This window comes from Anser anser, assembly GCF_964211835.1.
Source record: "Anser anser genome assembly, chromosome: 5".
Classification (NCBI taxonomy): domain Eukaryota; kingdom Metazoa; phylum Chordata; class Aves; order Anseriformes; family Anatidae; genus Anser; species Anser anser.
Window position 1 is genome coordinate 3,326,101 of NC_139725.1, and position 19,007 is coordinate 3,345,107.

Below are 19,007 nucleotides of genomic sequence, written 5' to 3' on the forward strand. Positions count from 1 at the left end.
TTAGGAACTTCCTGAACTAGAAGTCATATGTTTTTACCTAATAGCCCTGGACACATTTTTCTTCTATGAACTTGTCTAATTATCCTTTGAATCCAGGGGCATATTAGCATGTGCAGTATTCTGCAAGTAGTGCCATGGCTCAACTTAATGTCGTTTGAAAAAGAATCACTCCCTTGTTGTCCTTGAACCTGTGACCTGAGAGTTTTATTTGATGGTCCCCAGCTCCTATACTGGTGAAGACAATGACAAGCACAAGCCACTACTCTTCTTTGTGCCACTTAAAATTTTATAAAATTCTCTCATATCCTTACCTCATATTTCATTTGCTAAGTCATCACTGTTGCCCCTTTCTGTACCTTTTTCAATATTCTGTACCAGCTGCTATAAAAAGTATACATTGCCTTACTGGTCTACATGGACATAGAGTAGAATCATAACACCCTATTTCTCCTTTTAAGAGAAAAACGGGTGTAACAACTCAGCTATTATTTACTTTTTTAAGTAATGTAGATGAAGTACTTGCAAACTCACTTCTACTGACTTTGCTTGAGAAATTCTAGCAGCACCTTTCAGAATAAGGTTCTGAGATGAAAGCTTGAAGAAATTTAGTAGTTTTTCCTAGATACACAGAAGTATACTTCAGAATACAAATTCATGTGACAGAAGTGAAAAACACATGTTGAGGTAAATAGGACAAAAAAGCAAATATATTTGCATTTCTTCTATTTCTTAAAAACTTACTCTTACAACAAGTTGGTATTAATATGGATCCTTATCAAAAAGGACAAAGTTAAGATTAATTTAAATCTAAATGAAATAATAGCTTGGCAATGTATAAAAGCTTGTCACTACAGCTCAGCTAACTTTGAATAACCTTTTTATTTTATGAAATGTTAAGGCATAGCCAAACATAACACAATCTGACTGGCTCTCTTAGGTTCTCCTCAGTTATAACACACACAAATATAATGGAACGAATGGTGTACCAGCCATTTAATTATCCTAACTGGCCTTCTCCCAAAATTTGACAATTCCTAGTAACAATAAAGATACTAAGAGAATTCAGAACTAATTCTACTCTTTTCCAGAGAAACAGAAGCACAGATTGTAATCATCCAGGAATCGAGACAATGAAAACTATAAAGTCAGAAAAGTTGCAATGCCCTTTGTTACAGTTGGGTCATGCTTTACAGAGGTCCATTAAAGTGCAGGACATGAATTTTTAGTATCACACTATGTTTTATGTCTTAGAGAAAGTAATTAATTACTTGTCTAAATCGCTTTCAAAATCAGCCTGACTCCACATCATTTTAGTGTTCAATTTCTTGTTCTCTTTATGCACACATACTGGAGCTGCCTGTGAAAATGAAGCACCGTCATGACAATTTGGTGTTATCTCCTTTAAGAGTCTGAAGACTCTCTTTTCATTTTATTTCTTAGATCACAATTGGCTTTTGCTGCCAAGTATCATGTGATGTGACATTAAAACATTATGGATAGATGAAATGTCTTTCAGTATACCTTAGCTGCATATTGCTCCAAAGCACTGATGGTATCTGGGTCAATGGCAGCATCTCCTGTATGAAGACCAGCCACTGTACCATCAGCTTGAATGGCTAAAATGGTATCTGACTGTGGCATTTGTACTGCGTGGTGAATGTAGGCAGTAGTTCCATCCTCCAACTGGACTGCTTGTAATGCACTCTGGTCGTAACTGTCTGAGAAATAACATTATGAAATGTTATGAATGAAAAGGAATACTGATGTTTACAGGTAACACGAGAAACTACTGTTGCTTAGAAAATGTCTCCAAAAGCCATATATATATATATATATATGAAATATGAGAGAAATAAAATCACTTAAAACATTACTATGAATAGCACTGATTAAGTTCTTTCAAGACAACAACATCCGTATCTTTCATTTCTGCACACCTGCAGAAACACATAACCAGTCTGGTATCAGTCTAGCTTTATTTACAAAGGAAATCAGGACTAGAAATATGCTTTCAATTCTTATCCATTCAAGAAAATTTAAAAAATCTATCACATATGCTTCAGAGTTTAGAATTCAAAGATCCAATCATTTTAAGAAAACAATCATACAAATAAAATATATGCGAAATAAACACAGAAAGCATAGGATGACTTTTAAAGAATAAATTCTTTGTAAAACTCTCTTCTCCTAGTATTTTTGACTGTAGAACGTAATTCATGTTACAGTAGTCTAAACGAACTTAAAATAGCTACTTGTTCACTTTTTGAAGAGAAATAGGACTGTTTCTAAGACTAGTGTAAACAGATTCTGCAGAAATCTAGGTTATCATTTAAAATAAATGTTTGCATTCTTAACTGTCAGTTGTCACATTTTTTGCCCTACTACCTAATGACAAAATTATAAGTAGCATATCTTTAAAATGTGGTCCTAATAAGGAACTGAACCAGTCTAATTTCAGTATTTTCTAGATGACACCATGTAAAAGCAACAAAGAAATTACAGTGGGAATCATAATAATGATGTCATTGTCTAAATACAAAACCATATTTTATACTGGTGAAGTTCTGTTGAACCATAATAATAAATCACACTTCAAAAAACATTTACCTTTGGAGGTGTGATGAATAAATGCTGTAGTTCCATCTTCCAGCTGAACTGCCTGTCCATCTTCCAGACGCAAGCTGTCCCCTGTTTGGAAGAAAGAATTACAATGCTTCAACAATAGTTTGAAAAAGCCATTAGTTAGAAAAACAATCTCTTCAGAACTGTTTGCATTAAGATGAGAAATGAAGCAGTTTTCATGAGCATTAATTAGTCAATATCAATATTTGCCAGTAATACAGTATTTAAAAATACATTTCTTGTATTATTACACTTACTACTTTTAGGCATGGGTACATGTTGAACATAAGCTGCAGAACCATCTTCTAGTTGAATCACTTGGCCATCCATCAATTTACCATCTGAAATACATTGTTAGATTCTTTAAAAATATTCTGTATGACCTTTTACACTTTAAACACACAGTTGATACTTTCAGTATTAAAATATCAGTAAAAAAGTCACAGAGAAACGCTGGTAAAGATGAAGCACAATATGGCTGTATAATAATGATTTTTAAATTCTGGGATAAAAAATGGGGATAAAAGGCATGATCGTTGAAGTAAATTTATCCACCATAAAGTACTATTACCTATTAGCTATTATTACCTATCCACTACACAGAATGTTGATATTTGGGTTTGAGGCATAAAGATCATCTAATTTCTGTTTGACTTATGTCCTAAGATTTGATACCTGCGCTTTATTAGTATTGGAAATAAACATTTATTTTATATTATTACTGTAAAACCCCAAATGAGATTACAGCTTTGTAAACACTGTAAAGATTTTCCCTGATTTTACAATACAAAGGGGTTTACAATCCAAAGACAGGGTTAAACAGGCGAATACAATGTCAATACAAGTAAACTTCTAGCCATTTACTTACCTTTAGAATTGTGCTGTATATAAGCTGTGGAGCCATCAGCAAGGGTAACTGCTTGCAAACTTACACCTTCCATATTTTCTAAGTTGTCACCATCTAGTAAGGAAAAAAGTTCACATTTACTATTAGCAACATCAAACCTTAAAAATCACTAGTTAAGTAACTCCAAAAATAATGACATCATTTAAAACGTAATGATTTTAGAAATAATAATAGGTAATAGTTCTTATCTGTTCTCTGGTTTTTGAACTTTGAAAATATACTAGTTCTATAAACATGACAGCTACAATGTTATTTGCCTTAACTGAAAAAGTTATGTCATTGAATAGATGACTACAAAATTCAGGTTTTACAAGAAATATTAATTAGGTCATGAGCCCCAACAGTGAAATGATGATATATATTTGTATCAATAATTTTGTTTTGTAAACTATTACCTATCATTAATATATGCAAATCTGTTTAGATTAAAATAGATTTATGAAAAATTTTTATCAGTTAAAATCATAACATAGCTGTGAGAAAACATCAAGTTTAAACCAATCCTAAATCATCAGTCTATTTTAAAACTGAACTACTTTAATATATACTTAGATGAAAGTTACAAAGTATAAAACAGTATATCTATTGTGAGAATTAAGTCAGATTTCATAGTCCTTATTTTGGTACATTTATACTCCCATTACCTTGATTAAGAGATTGTTCTCTTTCAGAATTAAATCAGTGAGTTTAATCAATCTCAGCTAACTAAGAATAATTTTCTGATTTGTGTTAGATTCTTCATTTAGAATATGCTATCTGAGTTTTAGAGTTTTATCTGAATTTCTAACAGAAAAGAAACAATAATGTACAGATATTTTAACTGAATGTTTACCTTGCACAGCTACAGCTTCTGTCAGACAGAGAGTCACGTGCTGGGCCTCCATTCCTCCTCCAGAAAATTCAGTCATTCCCTGAGAGTCTCGATTTATCTGAGCTAGTAACATTGTCTACCTAGAAAGAAAGGATTCACAAAACATAAATGCAAAATATAAATACAGAACCAGAACTAGTTAAATACAAGCCAAGTTTATTGCATTTCTATGCAAATACTACAAACATTTTATGTTACTTTCCACATAGACACGATGCAATGAATGACTTATCTGGAAGGAAAGTCAATGGAAAAAAAAAGTTATTTCAAATAGTTAAATATTATTACATTAATTAACTAAGCTATTAAGAACTTCAGGCATCATTTAGTAAATTGAAGAATTGAAGCTAAACTAAAGAAAAGAAAAATGTACAAAGAAAAGTGGTGGTAATGATAGTACAAATAATGAGACCTTTTTGTCCCCAGAATTACAATAAAGCTGGCAATTCACCCATGGTCATCCGTAACACCAGAGCCTTTACTATATATAAAAAATATCTCCAGTGCCAGTAAGAGTTTCAGAAGCAGATATTGGTGAAACACACACTTCACAGACTTGATTAGCAAGTCTGACTGAATGATCCAGCTATGTCACTAAACTTTCCAGGAAGATTTATATCACATTTATATCATATATACACACACTTACAAAATAATAAAGCATCTCACAATAAAGTGCATTAATAAGAAAACAAGATAGTGATTGCTCAGTGACAGTCACAACTCTACGCATATCTCACAGAACCGCCCATCTCTTTGGATACGAATTTTTTATCCAGGCAAGTTTCAATATGGGATCTTAAGAAGTCTATTTAATCTGAAAGGCTGTTGCTAATTTTCAGTATTACTGGATTAAGCTATAAAGTAAATGTTGGCTTTCACCACAGGAAAAAAACTGAATGACTGAATTCTGCAAGCCCTCTAGTTAATGCCACATGCAAAGAGATGTGGATGTAAGGAAAAACAGTACATGGAATTGCAATCTAGGCTACACAGTCAACAGTTTTTCTTACAATAAGCAGTAGTTAGATAATCCACAAAAAAAGGTATAGATAAACAATCAAGGCTTTTAATCTTAGCATGATTCCATGGCCAACTGTTTTGTAATTCAAGACTGACAAGAGTAATTTAGGATTTTTTTACTTACGACTAAATTTCTAAATAACTAGACTACTTTTACCTCTATGATGTGAAAATCTGCCCTTGAAAACGAGCAACTCATCAGTGGTCTCAAAAACCACTGTGAAACTCACGTTAGTAGCTCAGAACTAAGGGATAATGACAGCAAAGGTAGACCATGTAGGTACTCCACAGCACCTGCAGCATTTACCGGCTTTGATACGCTAATTCAATAGTTGAAAATTTGGAATATTTTCCAAATAGATCCAGGTGACTTTGAACCAGTTTCTGTCTTCCAGGGCGGCAGGCAGCTGCAGAAGCCTCTTGGCCTCAGCAGAGCGAGCCAACCCAGAGCCAGCTGCTCCCAAGCACAGCGCAGCAGATGCGTCCCCGTGCTCCAACTTGTGATGTGGCGTTATACCGAGTACCTCCACACCTCCCGAGACTGGGCCTGTACTCTAAATCACATTGGTGCATGTGAGATTCTTGTTGACAATTTGGTTATCTGTTAAAGATCCTGGTTAATGGAATAGATATAGTTTAATGAAGAAAGTAGAAGGGGTAGCTTAAGAAAGGTTATAAGTCTCCTGTAAAAAGTAAAAAAAACACTTGTTGTTTTCATGAGTTACCTTACATTGAATATCGTATATGAAAAAACACCGTTCAGGATTAGTACACAATTCAGTAAGAAATACACTTTTCAAGATTAAAATCCTACCTAATATCCATCTGGAATATTAAGGACATAAAATACAGGTTTGAAATAGAGAATCTGAACCTTGGAACAACGCTAAGCATCAAAATGAAGAAACAGTTAAGACAAAGTAAAATAAAAATCCAAAGGGGTGTAAGAGATTTGTTTAACCTCCAAAGGAAGATGGGAAATTCTTGTTGGCAGCATCCTTTTCAAGAAAAGAAGCTCTTATAGAAAATGAGGTCCCTAAAATGGGTGTAATACAACAGGAAAAGAGCCAGCACAAAGAAGCCACTCAGGCTAAATTGCATTTATACTAAACGTTTCTAAAGGAAATGAAATAGCTAGGGTTTTGGGGGTATGCTATAGCCTAAAGAACAGGAACCTTAGGCTATAAAGTGTCCTAGGACACAAGAGATCATGAGTTCGACTCCTTGCTCTGCCATCTCCAAGTTATTGACTTTGGACAAATAGCTTTGTTCCCTATTACTCAGCGTTATCCCTATCCTAATATATGGACAAAACACTGACCTAGAAAGCACTTTGCTTGTAAACCACAAATGGGAGAACACAGTACAGCTGCAAGACCAGCTTAAGCGAGCGCTGTAGCAAGCAGTCCCACCCTCAGTGCTCATGCACTGTACAATGATTAAGATCAGAAAATTCACACAGTTTGAAAAAAATTAACCAGCACCAAGAAGGGTTTTATTGTAGACCAGTTTGTTGGGACTGCTTTTCTGGAGGTACTGCCAAGTTGCAGCAAGTCTAATTAATTACGGTATCAGACGGTAAAGGGGCACAGAGGTTACCTGCCTTCTTAACTGCTAGCACAGTGTTCTGTATTGACAAGGATTTCTGTTCATTCCATTTTCAGGATGCCTTCCAGAAGTAGGCTGAAAACCATTGAGACCACTTCACACATCAGGGAAGGAAGGCTACACAACCACTGTTTTGGACTATCTTCTGAAACAACTCTAGCAGGGACTGGATCTTGAAGGTGTTTCAGCTCAGGTCTATTTCAGAGGATTCCCCCTCTTAGATAAAGTATCTCTTAAGAATCCCTCATCATCTATACTATCTGCCTTTAAAATAGAATGACGACCTTCCTCCAAAGCTTATGCCTCTTCTCTGAGCACTGGGGAAGTGGAGAAGAAGCTAGTCGACTCAGACAACTGCAAAGTCCTGCAACAGTCAGAGCAGAACACACTGTTTAAAGGGTCAATGGCTATTTTAGAAAAAAAAAAAAAAAAAAAAAAGGAATCTAATGCAAATTAATTCAGGGGCCAAAGGAGAAAAAATACTTGTTTAAATTATTTTACAGTGTTTGCTACTGTCATGCGGACCATCATACGCTATGAGAAATCAGTGAACTGCTGCACGCAGAAGAATACTCATTTGTTTCCTCTAACCCAGGCTTTAGATGACCAGTTAGAGATAGCACCACCTTCCTTCTTCAGCCGGCCCTATCACAGTAGCAAATTTTCAGTGCATTCCTCTTTAGCCCACCCTTCTTGTCAAAACAACCCAACACACTGCCAAATCCATTCCAAGTCCTTCTGCAACTAGTCCCCAAGTCTTCTTTTACTGCTGGTCTGGCTGATGTCTCCATCCCACCATCACCTACCACCTTCCTGCCTCTCTGTCTCACGATGGTCCGAGTTCAGCCCCTTCGAAGCACACTGTTTGTAAGGGAGCTTGTACCACCAGGGCTCCCCCAGAGCAAAACCCCAGCTTTCCCTCGCTGTTCAGCAATGCAGCAGTTCTGTGTTACTATGCTGTGCAGGGAGGAAGGCCCTCAGGCAAAAGCAGAACATCTGATCACTTTTGGGCTCTCTTCTCCCCCCCCCAGCAGAGAAGACAGGCTAAGCAGACAGCTCTTTGAAGTCTGAGGAAGAGGATGGGGAGAGAACAAGAGGTAAGGCTGGCCAACACTGCAGAGAAATGGGTCAGGATACCTCAGTGAAACTGTTTCAGAGACCTTGCTGCTACAGCATCATTATTTGTTTTACCTTTTTTGTTTGTTAAATTAGAGTGGGCAACTACTGGCACAGATTGCCAAGAAAGGTTACAGACTCTCTGTCCTTGTAGGTGTTCAAGACTTGATACAGCCCTGTGCAACCTGCCCAAATCAGCATCACCATGCTGCTAATACATCATTCACCATGCAAATCTCATCTCCTATCGTATTTTTATTGCTTTTTTTAAAATTATTATTTTGAAGCCAGTCTGTTTTGATCAAATCAAAGCCTCTTCCCTTACACTCAGCTTCTTTCTTCATTGCGCTCCCACCCCTTTTCTGCTAACTGGCTTATATGCTGTTCTCTCCCCAGCCTCCAATACATTTGTCTTCACCCTTCCAACGCAAACCTCACCAGCATCCCCCCCAATCCACCTCACAACTTTTATTTCTGTGTATTTGCATCACTCAGTTTTTTCTTTAAACCTCCTGTCTGCCAGGAATTTTGCCAACATGAACCTGGAAGAGAAAGACTTCCTTTATCAACTTCAAATATTGCAGCTCATTAGTTAAAAAGCCGTTGAAAGCAGCCATTTTTAGGAAAACACACAAACCCTGGCCTGAGGCCCACATGGCTGCTAGACGAGATTGATGCACATGTACATGTAACCAACACAATATGCACATATACATGCACATGTACTTGTGATGGTTAATCTCAAAAGCTGTCTGTCCTCCAGGAGAGACACAAGTACAGACTTCATCAGGAGGTACTCAATGAAGTGAAAAATCACGACTCGATGCTGGCAACTCTTGTGTATCTTCATGGCTCACGTGCAGCTCAAGCTGCAGGTCTGAAAGGCACGTAGCCACAGTATTTGGGAAGACGTTCACAAGGACTGCAATACGTCTTGATTCCTGACATGTTCAGTCACCAAAACATTCACGCACAGAGAATCTTACCTTTTTTTTTTTTTTAATATTGTTGGAATACTACCCCTAGAAAAAAACAGCGCGAGACAAAAATGACTAGTCTGAAAAAACCCTGAACTGAAAACAGGGTCTGAGAGAAGGAAGCAAAAGCCAGTCGCAAGAAGTGATGCTGAAACAGGTCTCACACTGGTAGTCACAGGGTGAAAGCAGTCTGTCACCTGTGCTGCTGACTTCAGAACACTTTTTGACAAAAGCTGCACCGGAAACGTAAAATATGCCACCCACCAGGGTATATGCACATTAACTTTTTTATTAAAAATAAAATCCTCCAAATGGGAAAAACAGTAAACTTTAATATGCTTTAAGTTCTCAAAACTCAGAAGTCTGCAACAAAGGGGGGAAGGACTTCTCGTGAAGACTTGATGAAGTGGCCTGTTTAGAGAGTACCTACCGCAATTCTTCCCCCCACTAACTCTCAAATGAACGGACTCTTCTGGGTGCTGTCACTTGCTTAGGAGAAAAGATACAATGCTAAAAGAGAAGTTTTTATGTACACTCTATATAGCAGCTGGAAACAGAAGCCTTAGCTGAAAATTAGGGATTGAACAAGTAGGAAACAGCAGGTGGGATTGAGGCAATTGAAAAGAAAAGCAAGCACTGGTAGAGGGCATGTCACCGTGCAGAAGAAATTGGGTTTGGAGGAGTGGGAAGTCAAGCAGCTGAGAGGAGACCGAGACTTTGGTAGTTGAGAATGTGGCAAACAACAGCTGGAAAAAAGCAGGAAATTGGCATTTCCAGAATGCCTATAAGACTGCATTGCTGGGCAAAGAAAAAGAACTGTAGTAACGATAGCAGAAACTCCTCAGAGAGGGGAAAAAAAAAAAAAAAAGGATGATACTTAGGGAATCAGTAACAGGAAATTGAATAGTTTTTAATAGCAGTCAAGTAGGAAAAGTTACGGTTATAAAACACAAGGAGAGAAAAGAAAGATCTAGCATGTGCAGGATGAAAGAACTATGAAAGGAGGACAGGAAAAAAAGCTACTCCGGACATTAGGCTACCTTGTGATTGTTCACGCTTGTTGCACAGACAGCACTAAGAAGTTTGAAATAACATCCATTTATTTCAAAACAAACATTACTTTTATTTTTAATACACTTCTAATAATGTACAGAACTGTTGTAACTTTATTAAACTTTTAAAAACAGCAATCAAATACCAATCCAGAAAGTGGCAAATGACACAACCCCACAACTGCAAAACTTTCATTGAGGAACTTTAGGAAACTGTATTCCTACGTTGGACAAAGCTGGATCCCAAGATCAGCTCATGTCTGTCGGCACACTAACATAATTAAGGTTTTTCTGAATTAAATACTGGATGCATTAGGGTCCTTAACAATTGATATGATTGCAAATACCCATGCAGTCATTTCCCTGAAGGAGTCTGATTAACAAACATTTGTGAAATACCAAAATTAATACCTACAATTAGCATTCTGGTTAAATGCACTTCAACTGGTAACATGCATTCCAGCCTTCCAGGTCTCAGTGTAAAAAATGACTGACAGACTGAAAAACAGAGTAGCCCAGATACAATTTGTGTTAGAGATACAGCTTACTCATTACGAGAAGTCGTCTGGCAGCTGTAAGCTCACAAATACAAACACAGTGGTACTAAGGCTCTCAAAAATCTTAACTTCTGTTCCCCTACGTACCTGTATGATAATCTTTTCCAGTATAACCCTGGAGATCTGTAGCAGGGTCAGAAATGAAATCTAGATCCTGTTGATGCTTTGATCCAACGTTTCAGGAGATGAGACATGGATTTCTGTCTCCTTCAACTGCCCTTGCCACTTCCAGTACTTTACCAACGCACCGAAGCACTGATTTCGTAACTGTAATTGGTCAGATTGACTTGTAGTGGATAAACGTAACAAGCTACTTGATGTTAGGCATTTCTTTATTTCTTAGTGCTTTGTTCTATAACTTTAACTTCCTTCATATTATTTTTTCCAATCACTTGTAAAGGCAACCCCCACATAATTAAGCAGCAATTTCCACCATATTACAGGAACGAGGCCGAAATACAGAAAAAAACCCTCTGCTAAGGAATCTGTAACAGCTGGATTCAGAGAGACTGGTCACTGAAGAGGGGTAAGGTATGCAATTTAATAGCACATTACAGATGTATTTTCTGGAGAGCAGGAAGTGTTGCAAATTATAAACCACGGGATCTAACCCTGGCCCTGAAGAACCTAATGAAGACCAACAGCACTGTCAAGTGCATAAGCACGATGTACTCGCTTTGAATGGCAGCTCAGTTAACTTGCGTCACCCAAAGCAGAGGCTTGTAGTCAAACTCGAGGCTGTTTTACTCTTTTTGCAGTATTTCAAACTTTTTGTTCCCCCAGAGATGCATCATATTGATAATGCAGTTCAAGACTAATTCACTGCCGGAATTTGATATCTCTTCACAAATAACATACGAATGTAAGACCAAACATACCACTGCCGTAACAAAGCACAGCTGACTTCAGTAAGCAGTAAGAACATTTAACTTCACCTAATTGCTTTACATGCCAGCAGTCTTCCCCAAGTCATCACCATACAGTCAATTTGCACTGCAAATCATAGCTATGAAGCATGAATGTTACTCTCTGAGATCAGCGCTTGCATTTTATAAAAAAAAAAAACAAAAAAAAACCTGATTAACCAGTGCAAAATAATAACAGTTACAAACCCTCATCCTAACCAGTACGATGAGATTATACATCTATGTACAATTTCATTCTGTGGCAGTGCTAAGGATGCTATGCTTTTCCAGACTTGTGGCATTTAAAAAAAAAAACAAACAATGGGCAGATCAAAAAGCCACCCACCAAGATGTCCTACACGTGTGGAGAAGACTCTGGTTGATCTTGATTATGACTGCTCACTTCGCGTTTCTTCAAGGTATTAAAGAAGAAATTACTGATTAGGCAATGCAGGTCAGAGTAGTTCCGTCAGCATATTTACTGTCAGCGCTGACAGAAAACTAATTGAACTCATGCTGCAGCTCTGGGACAAACACCTCATCGCAAAACAGAACTTCCACGACCACATTTGCCTTGAGCGGCACAAGTACATGACAACACTGCTCCTGGGTAGCTAGCCCAGTGACCAGCAGGGCTTTAGATGTAGCCCAAGAAAGGGCCATATAATCTGTAGCAAAATGTAAAATTCAGACGTGACTGAAAACAGCACTACATCATTCAGAGTATTTGTGTGTGTGCACGCACTGGTTTGCAGGCAGATGACAAGAGGAACAACATGAACTCAGCTAGCAAAACACACCAGCAAGTTTCTCTGAACTCAGACGGTCTTCCTTGCTCAAGCTGAGACACATTCCCCGTCCCAGAGAAATTTGCTTTACCAATGCTCACTCATACCTTCTTTTCTTTAAAAAATAAAACCAAAACCCCACAACTCTCTACTGCAGACTGACTGGTAATAAATTATTTTTGCTTTCATAGACAAAAAAGTAAGGATAAATAATAATATGCATGTTCAGAAACTGAATGCTAGGCCAGCGATCAGAAAAAAGCTTGTAGGTCATCTGACTTTGTTTTATACCTGAGAAACTTAGAATGCTATTGACAAAGCTGAAAGAAAATTTGAAATATTTTTCAGCATGTTAGTGAGATAAGCCACTACAGATTTCATCTCAAGTGTATTTTTCCCCTGGAAGTTGCAAAGCAAGAAAGAGACTAAAAGCTCTTAACTGATGAACCTCTGTGTCTTCACATCTACTGGTTTTGAGGCGTTGTTGCTTCACAGTCCATACGTATACACAAAGTAATGGACATACAAATAATGCATCCAGATGACATGCTTCAGAATTGTATTCAAATTACTTATATGAAATGAGCAGTAATGCATCTCTAGTGAAAAAAAAAAGGTACACAAGGTACACATCTGAAGCACTTCAGGGGGCTACTCCTTAATCCTACAGACAGAAAAACTCTGGTTATATCAGTGTTTCAAAAGAACAGGAAGAACAAAACAAGGAATATCTGATGAATATGTGAGTATTTAAAGGCTGAAAAAATTGAAAGACACTGAGGCCAACTATTTCAATCAGTTTTACTTTCATATCAAACAGAATTCTGAGTCTCTTAATTGTCAAGAAATCACAAAAGCATCTAATTTACATCAGCAAAGCAGTTAATCCTGACTGTGCCCACCCAAATCCTCCAAATATGCTGGGACTGCCAACAAAATAAGGAATTTTGACTTGGTTGTGTGGATATGAGTTAATTAGTAATCTGATAACTACATTGCAGATGTATCAGTATTAGCCGTAACAACCTGCAGTGTTTTAGGCAATGCTTGTCTTTCAGAAACTCATTAGAAAGCCTTCTGAGCTATGAACCTTTACCCTGAATTACAAAAAAAAAAAAAAACCAAACAAACAAAAAAAAACCATTGTAAGTGTAAACTGGAAAACACAGCATCTAAATATATTCTAATACCATGATATCTTCGTATGAATATGCTTAAGATATGGGCATCACCAACAAACTTGCAAATATAGATCATCTTCCAGTTCCAGAGAATTCTGTCATCAGTCATGAAGTCCAAGAGCATTAAGCAGATAACAGACTTTTCTCCCCTCAAGTATTTACAGAAAAAAACATTCAGCAGATGACAAAATACAGACTGAGGGCAGCAGCAAGTCGTTATAAGTGTAATCTGATGTCAACTTGGAACACTGCACGACTTGCTGGAACTGTAAATTCCATTCAGAACTGAGAATTTTGGTTATTTAACAAGTGTTATCTTGGTGGAGCAAAGTGCAATCCTACTGTATCATTAAGAAAGCAGCGTAGCCCAGAAAATTTTAGCATTCACTGGAAGCATTCACTAATTTTGACCAATTCGGTTTTTGTGTCACTGATCAACAACTCCTGGTGTGCAAAGCAGAGCAGGAAGACCAAAACCGTAGTTCAATGAGTAAATACAACCAAAACCAAATTAAGTTCCAGACATAGCCCCTTAAAACCAACTGTGCCACAATGCGAACACAATTGGTCATGTTGTATGGCTTCCTTTCACTCCTCCCCCAGAAATGCACTGTCTATGGGCAGGCACCTCCCTTCCATTTCTCACTCCATCCATAGGATACCTGAACACATCTCTATTTACAGGAACTGGCGTTTCGGATTCCAGATGAGAATCCATCTGTTAGGACCATGATCCACCTGAGGGACCCAGAAGCTGCACAGAGCTTCTGAGCTTCAGAGCACAAATTTTCAGGAGCCCTCAGGGCACAAGGATAGGCTACTCATTTCACTGTCTCTTTACCAGGTCCACCTATTCCCTTGCAGAACAGTAGAGAAAAAAAAACAAACTGACCACCTATCGGTTGGGAAAGCACAGAAAGCACACCGGCGAGCTGTAGAAAAGTTGAAGCAATGTGATGATACAGGAAGAAAAGCCAGTGGCATGGAAAGGCAAACAAAGGTTGGCCTGGGATGCTATTGTATGTACATACACAGGTCAGAGGCAAAGTTACAGGAGACGGTGTGGGAAGCGGAAATCCTGGGGACGATCACGGAAGAGAGTAAGAGTCAAAATGCAGACAGGAAAAGAGTAATTAAAGAATCAGACTACAAAAGCACAGATGTGTTCTACCTCTCAAATACTTGTGTTATGTGCATCGTAACATTTGAAACTGGAAGAATTTCTCTGATGACCAGGAACGTGTCAATCGCTTTGCGCATGGAAGCTCATCTATGTTCATTGGGCCCTATACTTTGGAAAACAAAATCTGTTTGACACCAATGTCAACTAAAGACTCCTCAGAACTTAATAACAGTGTTTCTCAAAGACACCACCTATGCTGAGCATGTTTTACCCCAAAATTCTAAAGCCAAGAATTACATATGACAGCAAAAAAGACCAATGTCCTAAACTTTAACTGAAGCCCAATTACACTGTCAAAGAAACAACCCAGTTCAAAATGCCTTCTTTTTAGCTTTATTAAAAAAAAAAAAAAACAAAACATGCATTTTAAAAGGCCATTACATTAAGTTTGCAACAACACTCCAAAGTTAGTAAATACTAAAATTAACTGGACCTTAACTTGGACATGTTTGTTCATTACAACACGGACACCCAACTACAAAGGTGTGGACAGCACATGAGGGGGCCCAACCAAGTTAAGAACTCAGTGTCTCCTGAGTCACACGAGCAGCCCGACCAAAGCTGCGCAGGATCTGTTCCAGTCAGCTCAGTACCCATTCACTCCTCGTGGCAAGGGCTTCCTACTGCATGGCTCTGTGGATTCAGGTGGCCAAGGGACAAGCTTGAGCCAGTTGCTGTGTTACCCCAATTACGTTCTGTCACGGGATCCACTGCCCTGTCCTTCTGCACAGCAGTAAGTTCTTTAAGATGTGTTAGGATGAACACATCTCTTTTTCAGGAGAGAACATAAGCTTGACCACTGCGTGTAACCAGTAACCCCAAATCCTCACACACACACGCGCGTTAGGGGGTACATCCCAATCACCTTCAGTATTCGCTGTTATGTGAAGCAAAGACCCTCAAAAATAGGCTGTGGGTCAGATGAGTCACTCTGCTGTTTCTAGATACCCTTCTCATACACTCACTAAACTCAACCTCCTCAGGTAACATACGTATCTATATGCACACATGCATGTAAATACACACACCATGTTTTAAGGAATGCCTAGCAAAGATGGCATCCAGGAAGAGACCGTCACGACCACCAAAGTTAAGCTGAAGAACCTCAGCCTGCTCGCCCTGCACGCGTGGCAGCACTGCAGGTGAGAAGGCAGCTTGGCGGCTGCACAGCCGTCAGCAGGTGCAGAAGCAGCAGCCCACTGCTCACACCGTGCTCTCTGCTCAACCCCGTCGAGTCCCTTCTCCTGGGTACTACAGAACAGCGACACGTGGGCCAGCAGCAGCTTGACATGCTGAAGAACAACAGAATTTGAGGTAGTCTAGACAAAAACAAATTTACAAAGCTAATTCTGGCACACGTTATCAGAGAATATACCTCCTCGTATTATCTCCGTGCCTACCTCCACTGAGAAAAGGGAACGCCAGCTTATGCCAGAAGTACTTGGATGTCTAAGCATCAAGAGTTACACAGGCACGAAGACACGGGATGAATGAAGCCTGTGTGACTGAATTTCTACTCTTGTATTTGCTTATTTGAGCCTTGCAGTATAAGGCAAAATAATTCTTCTTCAAGAAGGATACTAGGAACGAAACATTATTCCATTACCATAATGAGAACAGTTTATGTAAATTATGTAATCAATTTGAAATACTTTTATCAAAAACTAAAACACTTATCCTACATAGCTCAATTAAACTGCCATCTACTACCAAAGCAATCGTGTATTATTTGACTACATACTCCCGTTTTTCTGAGACACTTCAGTGAAAAGCTTCTGACTTATCTACACCTTGAAAGATCAAGACTTTAATTCATAAAATACAAAGAAATAAGCCACGAGATCACAGTTCCGTTATACTCTGCCGCCCTCCATGGCAAGTACACTTACACAAAGAAGCTGGAACATGCTACATACATATGACTGCCCTTAAAAAGGTTAAGGACAAACACACTTCATTTTTCAGGTATCATCACCCTGAAACTGTGACAGAAAGGTCTGGTTTATAGCCCTTGAAAATGTAATAGATTTATACCACCTAGAGCAGAATTTTGAGAAAACTTTTTAACGTGGGTAACGTTTTGATGGGAAGACCATGACTGGCCTTTCTGCAACGGGGGGAGCAGGAGGAGCGCTGCTTAGCAGTGCTGCTATCAGTATGCGTGTCACTGAAGACGCAGTTCTTCAGCGCTTGAGAAGAGACCTCAGGAGATTTTTTATACCCAGTGGAGCTGCTGAGGTGTATGCTTCACCGACACCTCGTGTAAAAGCGCAACGCGTTTCTTGATGAACAACCGCCACAAGTCAGAACTTAACAGGGAATTAACATCTCTGTGCTGTTGCAGGAGGCATTCCCAGAGGAGCAGCTTCCAGCGACCTCGCTCTACTCAAAGCTCTGGGCCAGGAGCTGAGGGGCACAGGCGAGAGCAGCCCGCAGAACGTCTGCGGCGGCCGTACCGGCGCTGCGAGGAGCTGGGCGCCACGGGGCCCGGCGGCCGCCTCCCGGAGCCCCGCGCGGGGCCTGCGGCGCTGCCAGGGCGGCCCCGGCCGGGAGAGCACCGGCCGCGACGGCTCCACCGCGGCGCTGAGGGCTCGGCGCCGCCGCCCGGGCTCAGACAAAAGGCGGAGGCGCCGCCGAGCCCCCCGAGGCGCGGGGGCACCGGGCACGGCCCCGCGCCCCCTCCCCGCCGCCCCCGGCCGTGACACAGCGGCCAACGGGCGCACCGGGCCCGCGAGGGGGCGGCCGGCGGGGGTCCCCCGGGGGCTGGGGCGGGGACGGAGCGGCGGCGGGCGGCCTGGCGGCCCGACGGGCCTCCCCGGCGGCGGACGGGGGAGGGGGGGCCGGACCGCGCGGCGGGCGGCGGGGCCGCGGTCCCCCGGTGCCGACGGGTGCCGCCGCTGCCCGCTGCCCCCGCTCGCTGCCCCGAGGCGCCTCCCCGCGCGGCGCGGAGGGCGCGGCCCGGCCCGGCGCGGCCGTTCGTGGGCCCGAGGCGGAGATGGCGGTGGTTAGAATAAGGCACACTGGGTAGGGACACATTTATATACGAACCTCGCCGAGAAATTTTCCAACAATTCCTCCGTCCGACCACCATGCACCAGGACAGGAAACGGCCGCCTCAGCGCCCGCCCGCCTCAGCGCCGCCCCGAGCCGCGCGGCCGGGCTCCGCGCCCCGCGCTCCTGCCGCTCCCATTGGGCGCGCCGCGCGTCGCGTCGACGCCCCCTCTCGCCATTGGCCGCCTCCAGGCCCCGCGCCGATGCCCATTGGCTAGGCGCCCGCGGCCCCGCCCCGCGGCTTCATGGCGTCTCGGTTATGCTGGGTTTGGGGCCGCCGCCGCCGCCATTTTGTGCCGCGGGGAGCGAGGCGGTCGCGCGCCAGCGGGGGAGCGGGCGGCGGCCGCCATTTCCTCCGCCGGGGAAGGCCGGCGCCCGGCGGTGGGGCCGAAGCGGGAGGAGGCGGCTCCTGCAGCGTGGCCGGCGGGGAGGGATCGAGGGCTCCGGCCCCGCTCCGCCTGGCCCTGACGGGTGCGGCCGGCCCCCCGCGGGGCGGCTGCGCTGGGTCCGGGGGCGCCCCGAGCCGGGAGGGCCGGAGGGGGGCGCGGGGCTCGGCCCCCTGCGGAGCGGCGGCAGCCTGAGGGGAGCCGGGGCGGGCTGCGGGGGGACGGGAGGCCGCCCGCCCTCAGCCAGGCGCCTCGTGGCCCGGTGCCGGTTGGGCCCAGCTCCTGCAGGGAAGGATTGTGTCATAAAGCTGCGCTCGAGGGTGTTGGGCCGGGCGGGGTTTTTACTACAGAAATGTAGTAATTTAACGGCAGCTCCGGGGGTAGCGTGCTGATTTTAGTACATTTGTCTCACAGAAAACATTACATAGTTAACGTGAGCTGTCAGCGTTGACAGGACAACTCCCAGTTCTGCAGAGCTGTACTGGACCTTTCCGAACGTGACAGGTGTAAGAGCATTTCAGGTCTTCTACCTGAAATTCCACAGTAGTTCTTAAAATAATACAAACAGCCAAAAATATTTTATTCCAGAACAGTCCTAATACTGAGGAACAATTAAAACAAGCCATTTTCCTTTCTTTAGCTTCAAGTTTTCCTTCCAGTTTCTTAATTGGAAACTTACAGTCAAAACACAAATTGCAGCCACATGTTTGAGGTATAGCAGCAGTGAAATGCCTAAGAGAAAACTTTTCGTTTGGGTTTACCAACTTTATATTCATTGAG

At 41.6% G+C, this 19,007-nt stretch overlaps 1 protein-coding gene across 3 annotated transcripts in view; it reads right to left on the reverse strand.

Moving 5' to 3' along the window:
- Positions 1–17,982, reverse strand: part of ZNF143 (zinc finger protein 143) — a 37,933-nt gene extending 19,951 nt beyond the window's left edge. For 2 of the 3 annotated variants that reach the window (XM_083839992.1, XM_083839991.1), the window contains exons 1-6: positions 17,839–17,981; positions 4,362–4,480; positions 3,491–3,583; positions 2,880–2,963; positions 2,608–2,688; positions 1,522–1,718 (exon numbers count right to left, since the gene is read on the reverse strand). In XM_083839992.1, coding sequence (XP_083696118.1) covers positions 1,522–1,718; positions 2,608–2,688; positions 2,880–2,963; positions 3,491–3,583; positions 4,362–4,473 — 567 coding nt within the window. In that variant the 5' untranslated portion in view covers positions 4,474–4,480; positions 17,839–17,981. Of the gene's footprint in view, positions 1–1,521; positions 1,719–2,607; positions 2,689–2,879; positions 2,964–3,490; positions 3,584–4,361; positions 4,481–17,838 lie in introns of all 3 variants that reach the window. The other variant, XM_083839993.1, reaches the window with a different exon arrangement.
- Positions 17,983–19,007: the final 1,025 nt, after the last annotated feature.